Below are 13,732 nucleotides of genomic sequence, written 5' to 3' on the forward strand. Positions count from 1 at the left end.
CTGTCCTCGTGCTCCTAGACCTTAGTGCTGCTTTTGATACCATAAATCACAGCATTCTTTTGTAGAGATTTGAAACCCAAATTAGTCTACATGGACAAGTTCTGGCCTGGTTTAGATCTTATCTGTCAGAAAGATATCAGTTTTTCTCTGTGGATGGTTTGTCCTCTGACAAATCAACTCTATTGTTTTCACTATTTATTTTACATCTTGGTTAATTTTCACTACTATGCGGATGATACACAGCTATACATTTCGATGAAACATGGTGAAGCCCCAAATTTGCCCTCCCTGGTAGCCTGTGTTTCAGACATAAGGAAGTTGATGGCGGCACAAGTTTTACTTTTTTACTCAGAAATGCTAGTTCTAAGTCTCAAGAAACAAAGAGATCTTCTGTTGGATCTGACAATTAATGTTGATGGTGGTGGTACAGTTGTCTTAAATAAAACTGTGAAGCGCCTCTGCGTAAATCTGGACCCTGATCTCTCTATTGAAGAACATATCAAGACTGTTTCAAGGACAGCTTTTTTCCATAACATAACATTGCAAAAATCAGAAACTTTCTATCCAAAAATGATGCAGAAAAATGTTTTTGCCACTTCAAAGATTAGACTACTGCAATGCTCTACTTTCCGGCTACCGGGATAAAGCACTACATAAACTTCAGTTAGTGCTAAATATGGCTGCTATAATCCTGACTAGAACCAAAGAATTTGATCATATTACTCCAGTGCTAGGCTCTCTACACTGGCTTCCTGTTAAGACTAGTGCTGATTTCAAGGATTTACTGCTAACCTACAAAGCATTACATGGACTTGCTCCTATCTATCTTTCTGATTTGGTCCTGCCGTGCATACCTACACGTACGCTACGGTCACAAGACGCAGGCCTCCTTATTGTCCCTAGAATTTCTAAGCAAACAGCTGGAGGCAGGGCTTTCTCCTATAGAGCTTAAATGTCATGGAATGGTCTGCCTATCCATTTTGAGAGACGCAGACTCGGTCTCAACCTTTAACCTCTCTGGGATATGTTGGACGGTAGCGTCACACCCAGCCAACAAGCCAGTGAAAGTGCAGGGCGCCAAATTAAAAACGACAAAAATCTCATAATTAAAATTCCTCAAGCATACAAGTATTTTACACAATTTTAAAGATAAAATTCTCGTTAATCCAGCCACGGTGTCTGATTTCAAAAAGGCTTTATAGCGAAAGCACCACAAACGATTATGTTAGGTCACCACCAAGTCACTGACAAACCCAGCCATTTTTCCAGCCAAAGAGAGGATTCACAAAAAGCACAAATATAGATAAAATGAATCATTAACCTTTGATGATCTTCATCAGATGACGCTCATAGGACTTCATGTTACACAATACCTGTATGTTTCGGTTGATGAAGTGCATATTTATATCCAAAAATCTCATTTTACATTGGCGTGTTATGTTCAGTAGTTCCAAAACATGCAGTGATTTTGTAGAGAGCCACATCAATTCACAGAAATACTCATAATAAACATTGATAAAAGACACAACTGTTATACATGGAACTTTAGATAAACTTCTCCTTAACTTCTTGCGTCGCACATACCCGTATCCGGGAGCGTAATCATAGCCTCAAGCTCATTACCATAACGCAACGTTAACTATTCATGAAAATCGCAAATGAAATGAAATACATATATACACTCACAAGCTTAGCCTTTTGTTAACAACACTGTCATCTTAGATTTTCAAAATATGCTTTTCAACCATAGCTACACAAGCATTTGTGTAAGAGTATTGATAGCTAGCATTGCATTAAGCCTAGCATTCAGCAGGCAACATTTTCACAAAAACAAGAAAAGCATTCAAATAAAATCATTTACCTTTGAAGAACTTCGGATGTTTTCAATGAGGATACTTTCAGTTAGATAGCAAATATTCTTTTTTTCCAAAAATATTATTTGTGTAGGAGAAATTGCTCCATTTTGTTCATCACGTTTGGCTAAGAAAAAAAAACATAAATTCAGTCATTACAACGCCAAACTGTTTTCCAAATTAACTCCATAATATCGACAGAAACATGGCAAACGTTGTTTAGAATCAATCCTCAAGGTGTTTTCACATATCTATTCGATGATAAATCATTTGTGGCAGTTGGGTTTCTCCTCGGAAGCAAACAGAAAAATACATGCAGCTGGAGATTACGCAATAATTGCGACGGAGGACACTAAGCGACCACCTGGTATATGTAGTGTAAAATGGTCAATATTCCAATGATATGCCTACAAATATGTCTCAATGTTGTCGACACTATGGGGAAACGACAGAAAGTCTAAGCTCATTGGTTTCGCCTGTAGCATCAGTTCTGTGGCACTCACAGACAATATCTTTTCAGATTTGGAAACGCCAGTGTTTCCTTTCCAAAGCTGTCAATTATATGCATAGTCGAGCATCTTTTCGTGACAAAATATCGCGCTTAAAACGGGAACGTTTTTTTTATCCAATAATGAAATTACCGCCCCCAGAGTTCCAAGAAGTTAATGCAACATCTGTGTCAGATTTCAACAAAAACTTTACGGAAAAAGCACACCATGCAATAATCTGAGTACGGCACTCAGAGACCAAAACAGCCAAAGAGATATCCACCATGTTGTGTAGTCAATATTAGTCAGAAATAGCATTATAAATATTCACTTACCTTTGATGATCTTCATCAGAATGCACTCCCAGGAATCCCAGTTACACAATAAATGTTTGATTTGTTCGATAAAGTTCATCATTTATGTCCAAATACCTTCCTTTGTTAGATCGTTTGATAAACAAATCCAAACGCGCGTGCAATTCCAGCCGAAAGGTCGGACGAAAAGTCCAAAAAGTTCCGTTACAGTCCGTAGAAACATGTCAAACTAAGTATAAAATCAATCTTTAGGATGTTTTTAACATAAATCTTCAACAATGTTCCAACCGGAGAATTCCATTGTCTATAGAAAAGCAATGGAACGCGAGCTCACATGACAGCGCGTCACGAGCTCAAAGCATTCTGCCAGACCTCTGACATTCCCCTCTCATTCAGCCCCACTTCACAGTAGAAGCATCAAACTAGGTTCTAAAGACTGTTGACATCCAGTGGAAGCCCTAGGAAGTGCAACATGACCAATATCCCACTGTATCTTCAATAGGGAATAAGTTGAAAAATGACCAACCTCAGATTTCCCACTTCCTGGTGGATTTCCTCTCAGATTTCTGCCTGCCAAATGATGTTTTACTCACAGACATCATTAAAACCGTTTTAGAAACTTCAGAGTGTTTTCTATCCAAATATACTAATAATTGGCATATATTAGCAACTGGGACTGAGTAGCAGGCAGTTTACTCTGGGCACCTTGTTCATCCAAGCTACTCAATACTGCCCCCCAGTCACCAAGAAGTTAAATCTTTATTGAATACTCATCTCTTCGGTAGGGACTATGATTGAGTGTAGTCTGGTCCAGTGGTGTGAAGGTGAACGGAAAGATACTGGAGCGATGAACCGCCCTTGCTGTCTCTGCCTGTCCGGTTCCCCTCTCTACACAGGGATTCTCTGCCTCCAACCCTATTACGGGGGCTAAGTCACTGGCTTACTTGTGCTCTTCCATGCCGTCCCTAGGAGGGGTGCGTCTCTTGAGTGGGTTGAGTCTCTGACGTGATCTTCCTGTCCGGGTTGGCGCCCCCTTGGGTTTGTGCCATGGAGGAGATCTTCGTGGGCTATACTCTGTCTTGTCTCTGGGTAGTAAATTGGTGGTTAAAGATATTTAGTGGTGTGGGGGCTGTACTTTGGCACACTGGGTGGTGTTATATCTGCCTGATTGGCCCTGTCCGGGGTATAGTCGGATGGGGCCACAGTGTCTCCCTACCCCTCCTGTCTCAGCCTCCAGTAATTATGCTGCAATAGATTATGTGTCCGGGGGCTAGGTTCACTGTTATGTCTGGAGTATTTCTCCTGTCTTATCCAGGGTCCTGTGTGAATTTAAATATGCTCCCTCCTATTCTCTCTCTCTTTCTCTCTTTGTCTTTCTCTTCTCTCGGACCATGCCTCAGGACTACCTGGCCTGATGACTCCTTGCTGTCCTCAATCCATCTGGTCGTGCTGCTGTTCCACTTTCAACTGAACCCTGACCTGGTCACCGGAAGTGCTCCCTTGTCTCGGACCTGCTGTTTTTGACTCTCTCACTCTACCACACCTGCTGTCTCTTAACGTTTGAACATCTTGGCCATGTACTGTTATAATCTCCACCTGGCACAGCCAGAAGAGGACTGGCCTCCCCTCAGAGCCTTGTTCCTCTCCAGGTTTTGTTCTAGGTTACAGTGTAGAGCCAGCATACCAGAGGACTAGACTGCATGGAAATATAAGAGAAGCAACGTGCCAAGATGACTAGACTGCATGGAAATATAAGAGAGCCAGAGTGCAAAGAGGACTAGACTGCAGTGGAAATATAAGAGAGCCAGAGTGCAAAGAGGACTAGACAGAAGTGAAAATATAAGAGAAGCAGCGTGCCAAGAGGACTAGACTGTAGGGGAAAAACATTGTAGAGTCAGCGAGCCAAGAAGACTAGACTGTAAAGGAAATACTGTGTAGAGCCAGCGTGGAGAGAGGACTAGACTGTCTGGGAAATACTGTGTAGAGCCAGCGTGCCAAGAGGACTAGACTGTCTGGGAAATACTGTGTAGAGCCAGCGTGCCAAGAGGACTAGACTGTAGGGGAAATACTTTGTAGAGCCAGCGTGCCAAGAGGACTAGACTGTAGGGGAAATACTTTGTAGAGCCAGCGTGCCAAGAGGACTAGACTGTAGGGGAAATACTTTGTAGAGCCAGCGTGCCAAGAGGACTAGACTGTTTGGGAAATACTGTGTAGAGCCAGCGTGCCAAGAGGACTAGACTGTAGGGGAAATACTGTGTAGAGCCAGCGTGCCAAGAGGACTAGACTGTAGGGGAAATACTTTGTAGAGCCAGCGTGCCAAGAGGACTAGACTGTCTGGGAAATACCGTGTAGAGCCAGCGTGCCAAGAGGACTAGACTGTCGGGGAAATATTTGTAGAGCCAGCGTGCCAAGAGGACTAGACTGTAGAGAAAACACTGTGTAGAGCCAGTGTGCCTAGAGGACTAGACTGCAGAGGAAATATAAGAGAGCCAGCGTGCCAAGAGAACTAGGCAACTAGGAATATAAGAGACCTAGATGGTTATAGTGTCTACTGTATGTTTATGTCTATATAAACCATTACAGTCTACTTAGGGCTTACGCTAGTGCATGCAGTCTCTATATCTGAAAGAAGCGAGGACCTGACTGAGTGAGCAGAGCAGCTTCTAACCCCTCCCTTCCTGGCATGGCCATACCCACAGTGTGGCCCCCAGAGGAATCCCCACAGAGGTACGGTGGGTATTTAACCCAGAGAAGAGAGGTATCCTGACCTATATGGGTCTGTGTGGCGCTGTATTACTCCATACCTTCTACACATCAGGGGAATGAGGCTCTCTCCGGCTCCTGCTCTTCATCCAAGTCTGGCTGGTAGTCTGGTTCTACTACATCTAGCTGTGGTGGCTGGTGGGCTTGCCTGGCTCTCGTCTGCCTCTGTCTCTGCCTCTGGGCTGGAGTCTATCAGATGCAGGCTCCAAGGCAACTCTCGTCCTCCGGCGTTCTCCCAGGACGGGGACTTTGTCATCGGGGGTGTTTTCTCCATGCACTACTACATGCACACTGTGGATCACAGCTACACCAGCCTGCCTGAGCCCCTGAAGTGCACAGGGAGGTCAGTGAGTGCAAGAGGGAACAGGGGACAGGACTGTGGCTGTGTGGGTAGACAGATGAATTGTGTTTTAAAGAAAGATAAACAGTGTGTTTAAGGACAGATAAACAGTGTTGTTAAAGACGATAAACTGTTTTCAAGAGACAAACAGCGTTTTAAAGACAGGTAAACAGTGTTTTAAAGACCGATAAACAGTGTGTTTAAAGACAAATAAACAGTGTTTTAAAGACAGGTAAACAGTGTTTTAAAGACAGATTAACTGTGTGTTAAAAGACAGATTAAAAGTGTAGGTAAAGCCTACTGTTACAAAGGATCACATTTTCAAATGCAGGCTATGCTACAATGTCCTCAATTACAGACAACAAAAGTGTAGTCATATAGACGGTATGGAAAATAATACTAGATATTAGGCTGTTTGCCATGGAAACATTCTATAGCTTAGTTTATGATTCATCAGGAGGTGCTCACTGACCTATCTTCTGTTTACAGTATGGATTCCCGTGAGTTACGCTTCTCGCGTGCCATGATCTTCGCAGTTGAGGAGATAAACAACAGTTCTTACCTTCTACCGGGTGTCACACTTGGTTATCAAGTGCACGACTCCTGCGCCTCGGTCCCTATGGCCGTGAAAGTGGCCTTCCAGCTGGCTAACGGCCTGGATCCCATGTTTGATACCGGAGAACAGTGCTCGGGGTCAGCTACAGTGAAAGCTATTGTTGGCGAGTCTGGCTCCACGCCAACCATCAGCATGTTGCGCGTCATCGGCCCTTTCGGCATTCCTCAGGTAAACTCCAGTGAAAAAAAATCATTCAGCTTCTTTTAAGTTACTGTATTCCTAATGTATATTCTCCTCTCTTTCAGGAATGAGTTCAACTTTTAAATGACTGTATTTCAACTGTATTCTCCTCTCTTTCAAGAATATACATTTCTGTGTGAAATTATGTGGAGAAAACCACTTGAACATAGACTGAGGACTATGAGTCTGGAGAACTTCTCTAGGCATTTGAACATAGACTGAGGACGATGAGTCTGGAGAACTTCTCTAGGCATTTGAACATAGACTGAGGACTATGAGTCTGGAGAACGTCTCTAGGCATTTGAACATAGACTGAGGACTATGAGTCTGGAGAACTTCTCTAGGCATTTGAACATAGACCGAGGATTATGAGTCTGGAGATCTTCTGTCGCCATTAAAACATGATCTGAGGACTATCTTTCATAGGCTAGGTTGTTATGGGAGACCAGGGATTTGTGTCACAGTTTTGTGTACATTTTTCATTCTGACCCAATGAAAAACAATGAGTTGGCTTATTATTATTAATGTCTCCCTAACATCAAACTACACAGCAAAATAAAAAAAAAGCAGAAAGTAGCCAATAACTGAGACTCGTTTGGTCAACATGATGTTCTTTCTCATATTTTCGACTGTCTGTTTTTACCAAGGTGAGCCACTCTTCCACCTGTGCGTGTCTCAGTGATAAGAAACAGTATCCAACCTTCTTCAGAACCATCCCCAGTGATCAGTTCCAGGCTGCCGCTCTGGCCCACCTCATCAGGCACTTCGGCTGGACCTGGATTGGGGCGATCCGTTCCGACTCTGACTACGGTAATAACGGGATGGCTGCTTTCCTTCAGGCAGCACAAGAGGAAGGCATCTGTGTGGAGTATTCTGAAGCCTTCTCCCGTACCAGCCCACTCAGCAGAGTGCAACGGGTGGCCGACGTGATCCGCAGGTGATCCTTGAATACTTGTGAACTTTTCATTCATACAAATGCAAGACCATAATTATAAAAAATAGAATTGTTTTAATGTCTCTCTTCTCCCAAAGCTGATCTGTGAGACCAACATGATTTGCATATCTTAAGCATGTCAAAAGTGTTGATTAATACTAATGTTCATGTTCACTTCACTGAGACATTCCAATGGCTGACAAACATGAACAGCATATTAAGCATATGATATAATCATGTTCCCCAGCTCCACAGCCCAGGTGGTGGTTGCATTCGTATCTTCTGGGGACATGAGAATCCTGCTGATGGAGATGGAACGCCTGCCCTCTCCACCCCGCCAGTGGATCGGGAGCGATCCCTGGGTCACTGACCCAGATATGTTGCGTTTCGGTCTGTGTGCCGGGGCCATTGGATTTGGCATCCAACGCTCTGTCATCCCCGGCCTCAGGGACTTCCTCCTGGACCTCTCCCCACAGAAGGTGTCCAACTCTCCCACACTCAGTGAGTTCTGGGAGGGAGCCTTTGGCTGTCGGCTGGGGACAGGTATCTATGTATCTATCTATCCATCCATCCATGCATCCATCCATGCATCCATCCATCAGTCTATTTACATGTCTGTCTGTCTGTCTGTCTGTCTGTCTGTCTGTCTGTCTGTCTGTCTGTCTGTCTGTCTGTCTGTCTGTCTGTCTGTCTGTAGGGACCTCTACAGGTGTTGGGGTTGACGAGAAGGTGTGTGATGGCAGTGAGGATTTACAGCAGCTACAGACCCCCTACACAGATACATCCCAGCTGCGAGTCACTAACATGGTGTATAAAGCTGTTTATGCCATAGCACACGCCATCCACAGCATCGTTTGTGAAGAGAGAGAAAACTTCACTGTGAACTGTGACAGAAACCTTAATGTGAAGCCAACACAGGTGAATGACAAGTCTGTAGTATAATTTCCTGATAAATATGTTTATATAGACAACATGTATGAAGGCCTAGGAGTTCTCATTATACTTTACAACTTCTTCTGAAGTAACACATCTGATAAATATGAGTTGAATTAATGTTCTGTTTCTCTCTCTCTCCATCTCTCTTCCCTTCTCTGCATTTCTTTTTTTTACATATTTCTTCCCCTTTCTCCATCTCTCATCTCTCTCTTCCCCTCTCTCCATCTCTCATCTCTCTCTTCCCCTCTCTCCATCTCTGAACCTCACTCATCTCTCTCTTCATCTATCTCTCCATATCTCATCCTCTCACTCATCTCTCTCTTCCCCTCTCTCCCTCATCTCTCATCCTCTCACTCATCTCTCTCTTCCCTTATCTCCATCTCTCCTCACCTCTCTCCTTCTCTCACCTCTCTCTCTCTCTCTCTCTCTCTCTCTCTCTCTCTCTCTCTCTCTCTCTCTCTCTCTCTCTCTCTCCCTTGCCCTTCCAAACCCCAGGTCCTGGAGAGATTGATGAGGGTGAACTTCTCTCGTAACGGGTACCAGGTGTCTTTCGATGCCAACGGGGACCCAGTGGCCAACTATGAGCTGGTCAACTGGCAGACAAGGGAGAGTGGGAAGATGGAGTTTGTGACAGTGGGGCGCTATGATGCGTCCCTGCCTCCTGACCAGAGGTTTGACATCAACAGGGAAATCACCTGGGTAAAGAACAGTACACAAGCACCTCTGTCAGTGTGCAGTGAGAGCTGTCCCCCAGGCACTCGTAAGGCTATACAGAAAGGAAAGCCTGTATGCTGTTATGACTGTATCCAATGTGCAGAGGGAGAGATCAGTAATAACACAGGTAGGACTATACGAATAGTTGGCAGAAAATGTGTAGTAATTTCTATCATGGTTTACTAAGTAGTGGTTTATTCATATTACCAGCACTACAAAGGTAGTGTCTGTAAATCATGTTCCTGTTCATATTATCTCATGTAAGCTGCACATTAATTGAACATTCTTTATTGTAAACTGAAAAAGTGCAGCATTGTGGGACATGTATTTGTAAATAAATAAAACCAGAATTTATTATTAACATTTGATGTCTGTTGTTTTGTCCTGGTCAGATTCTTCAGACTGTCTGATCTGTCCTGAGGAGTACTGGCCCAACGCTGAGAGAGACCGCTGTATCCTTAAACCTGTTGAGTTCCTGTCCTTCCACGAGGTCCTCGGAATCATCCTGACCGCCTGCTCTGTGGGCGGGGCTTGTCTGGCCATCGCCACGGCAACTGTCTTCTACCACCACCGAACGTCGGCCATCGTCAGGGCCAACAACTCTGAGCTGAGCTTCCTGCTGCTCTTCTCCTTGGCTCTGTGTTTTCTGTGTTCTCTTACTTTCATTGGCCGGCCCTCTGAGTGGTCCTGTATGCTGCGTCACACAGCGTTTGGGATCACCTTCGTCCTCTGCATCTCTTGTGTTCTGGGGAAAACCATAGTGGTGTTGATGGCCTTCAGGGCTACACTTCCAGGCAGTAATGTCATGAAATGGTTTGGCCCTCCACAGCAGAGATTGACTGTAGTGTCCTTCACGTTTGTCCAGGCTTTGATATGCACTCTGTGGTTGGTCCTGTCCCCTCCCTTCCCCATTAAAAACCTCACTACCTACAAGGAAAAGATCATTCTAGAGTGTGATGTGGGTTCAGCTATTGGTTTCTGGGCTGTGTTGGGTTATATAGGACTCCTGTCTCTCTTGTGCTTTGTGCTGGCTTTTCTGGCTCGGAAGCTGCCTGATAACTTCAATGAGGCCAAATTCATCACCTTCAGCATGCTCATATTCTGTGCAGTCTGGATCACCTTTATCCCAGCTTATGTCAGCTCTCCTGGGAAGTTGACTGTAGCTGTGGAGATCTTTGCCATCATCACCTCTAGCTTTGGGTTGTTCTTTCTATTATTTGTTCCTAAATGCTTTATTATTCTGTTCAGGCCGGAGAAGAACACCAAGAAACACCTCATGGAGAAGACATCCAATGATAAACGTTATTAAGAAAATGTTGACGGGAACAGACTTTGAACGTTCAGTTATATGGTTTTTCATAGAGTTAGGTAGGACTACTCTGACAGAGATGAACTACAATATAGCAGCTAATCATTGGTAACATTGTAACTAGTAACATGACACAGGTTCACTTTAGATATTCCACTGTTATGTGAGATTGTTCAAATCTAGAGTGTTAAAATCTGATTTTACCTGCTAAATGATGTGATTAGCAGTAGCCTACAGAGTGGAACCACTTCCATGTTGTTGGAGAAAAGCTTTAACCTATATGAATTGATATAACATTGAAGTGCATGTGTTCAATTCATAATGTAATTCATCATATTATGCATTATAATAATATAATAAACATTTTCAGATACAGTTGAAGTCGGAAGTTTACATACACTTAGGTTGGAGTAATTAAAACTTGTTTTTCAACAACTCCACACATTTCTTGTTAACAAATTATAGTTTTGCTAGGACATATACTTTGTGCATGACACAAGTCATTTTTCCAACAATTGTTTACAGACAAGAGTATTTCACTTATAACTCACTGTTTCACAATTCCAGTGGGTGAGAAGTGTTTATACACTAAGTTCACTGTGCCTCTGTCTGCACTCCGTCCAGACAAAAACTCAAAATGTTCCGTCACAGTCCTTTAGAAACATGTCAAGCGATGTATGGAATCAATCTTTAGGATATTTTTAACATAAAACATCAATAATGTTCTAACCGGAGAATTCCTTTGTCTGAAGAAAAAGCACTGGAACGCGAGGAAACTCTGTCGGGGGCACGCGTATGAGACCAATACACTCTGCCAGACCACTAACTCAAAAAGGTCTCATGAGCCCCTCCTTTGTAGTAGAATCCTCATTCAAGTGTCTAAAGACAGTTGACATCTAGTGGAAGTCGTAGGAAATGTAACTTTATCCATATCTCAACGTGTATTCGGTAGGCCAAGCTTTGAAAAGCTTTTTTTTCTCAGGTTTTCGCCTGCCATATGAGTTCTGTTATACTCATAGACATCATTTAAACCGTTTTAGAAACTTCAGAGTGTTTTCCATCCAATACTAATAATTACATGCATATGTTAGCATCTGGGACAGAGTAGGAGGCAGTTCACTCTGGGCACTCTATTCATCCAAAAGTGAAAATGCTGCCCCCTATCCCAAAAGAGTTAAACTCTTAGACTATTGATACCGACAGAATAAGAACAAGTCTTTGATATTAATTACTAGTCTGCAGCTATGAATTTGGTATCATTGAATGCGAAGACCGACAACCGCCAAAATATCTATTCTATAACGACATGAATGTCACTCTGAACTATCTATCTAACCACGACAGAGAGACAGAGGACAAACAGAGTTCCCGATGATACACTGAGCGTAAATATATATATTGAATGCAAATATTCCCGAATGAGTGAGCGTTCATGTGCAAAGGATTAGCATTTCAATTGTTATAATTATCAACTGTGTGTTGTCTTATCTCAGTTGACCTCCCCTTCCCTTTTGTACACCAAGCCGCGATGCCGGTTTATTCCACTAGGGAAACTCCGCTATCATTTCCTTTCAACTATCTATTGTTTGCGTGATGCATTTCTGTGAATTACTTAGGTAGTATATAAATGATTTTAAGAAAATTGATGAATGGGATGACTCATATTGAAGACTGGGTTCGTGTAGATAACCAAGAATTTACGACGTTTGGAATGAGAGTGACTTGAGATAAATAATAATGAATTATTTCAAAGACTAATTGATCAGATATGAAAATATTTGAAAAGTTATATTAGGAAAATTATAACTTTATAATCTGAATATTTTCCTTGTTGTCCCTACTTCCTTGTTAATTACAGTTACACGAATAATCAGTTTCATCGCGTAATAATAATTACAGAGAGTTATTTAATAAATAGGTCTTCAGGGTTAATGATGCCAACGACACAACAGATGACAGAGAGAATCAAGTAGCGCCAAACATCTGATTTATGACCCTATGTCCGGATGACGCTTACATTCCCATGTTATTTTATATATATATTGCATCTATTCCTTTGAAGTTGTCATGATGATTGATGTGTAGGGACCTGGTTGAACTGGGGGGGGGTTGAACATTTCAAAGAGGATGACCCCACACCCACCCTATTTTATTGCCCTTAGGGTTGTTGTCATTGAAGGAGGAATGTCCGAGATTTTAAAAATAAAACCCAGAACATTAAACAGAAAATGATGTCTCCTAGGCCAATTCTTGGGGTGCTCTGCATCTCTTTTCATGAACCCAATGATAAAAGCATCGAGGACATTTTGTATTAGGCCCCTGAATGTTTTAAAGGAGTTTTGGATACGAGTGATGGACACATGTCTTACATATTCCAACCTGAGGATTCTACTGTTAAGATAATCACAGACAGCGGACCCAATCCTCTTTATCATGCAAAAGCCGGGAGTTTTTCTCCTGCGCTGTGTATGAGAGAATGGCTTAAGTTAAGGCTAGCGCTCTGTCAAATTGAACAGGCCCTGAGTGGTACAACCCTGCCAGGATATGCAATGGAAGAACTTGTGTGCGGGCGCAGTGATTTGAAGGCCCTAAGATTCGCTTCAATGGCGTATAGCCCCGATTCCAAAGTGACAATTTTAGCATGTGAACAATTTGATAGTACAAATAAGATGAAGTCTGTCAGTTCATATGTATTTTCCAAAGCCTGCAAGGATGTAAACTTTTTTATGCCAGTGTTTAGCTTTAAATTTATTGATTTCCCTATATTCATAACCTTGATGAATAAGCTGGACAGTTTTTTCCAAAATAGTGAACAATTACGTCGCTGGCCGCGTCTATCCTTAAGACATACCCAGGATCTACATGCACGACGTTTGATCTATCCCTGGAGTGAAAACTTACGGAGCCTTGACGGAGCATGTGTGGGATATCCTTGCGAGCAAGAGAGTATGTCTTGACGCTGGTGAATTGGAGACGGATGCCAGTCAGGGCTAACCTGCCCCTTTATCTGTAAAAAAGGAATAGTCAAAATGTTTTAAATAATTATAACATGTTTTAAAAGGTCTGTACTAAAGATTTTGAATTAAAGGGGATTAATGCTATATTTCAACCCTTAACGAACGGGAATCTCTCGTTTTTTCTCTTACGGTCTGTCGCGGAGAAATGCAATGTCTTATTTTATACGAATTCAGTCTTTCCTAGAACGGTATGTTATAAACATTTAAGGTTATTAAAAGTTTAGTACTGTCTGGTAATGATGTATAACTGTTGTACAACCACTGTTTA

General features: G+C 42.6%; 1 protein-coding gene across 1 annotated transcript; it reads left to right on the forward strand.

Moving 5' to 3' along the window:
* Positions 1–3,871: 3,871 nt before the first annotated feature.
* LOC118394426 (extracellular calcium-sensing receptor-like) lies at positions 3,872–10,822 on the forward strand. The gene is made up of 7 exons (XM_052497174.1): positions 3,872–5,761; positions 6,248–6,542; positions 7,202–7,491; positions 7,736–8,031; positions 8,186–8,406; positions 8,920–9,265; positions 9,531–10,822. The coding sequence occupies exons 1-7, from the start codon at positions 5,478–5,480 to the stop codon at positions 10,445–10,447; spliced, it is 2,649 nt and encodes an 882-aa protein (XP_052353134.1). The 5' UTR covers positions 3,872–5,477; the 3' UTR covers positions 10,448–10,822.
* Positions 10,823–13,732: the final 2,910 nt, after the last annotated feature.

The sequence above is a fragment of the Oncorhynchus keta genome, chromosome 1 (assembly GCF_023373465.1).
Source record: "Oncorhynchus keta strain PuntledgeMale-10-30-2019 chromosome 1, Oket_V2, whole genome shotgun sequence".
NCBI classification, from domain to species: Eukaryota; Metazoa; Chordata; class Actinopteri; order Salmoniformes; family Salmonidae; genus Oncorhynchus; species Oncorhynchus keta.

Coding starts and splice junctions, on each gene's coding strand:
- LOC118394426 (XM_052497174.1), top strand. CDS start 5,478: ATGAGGCTCTCTCCGGCTCCTGCTCTTCATCCAAGTCTGGCTGGTAGT. Junction 5,762..6,247: donor CCCCTGAAGTGCACAGGGAG/GTCAGTGAGTGC, acceptor TTCTGTTTACAG/TATGGATTCCCGTGAGTTAC. Junction 7,492..7,735: donor GTGGCCGACGTGATCCGCAG/GTGATCCTTGAA, acceptor CATGTTCCCCAG/CTCCACAGCCCAGGTGGTGG.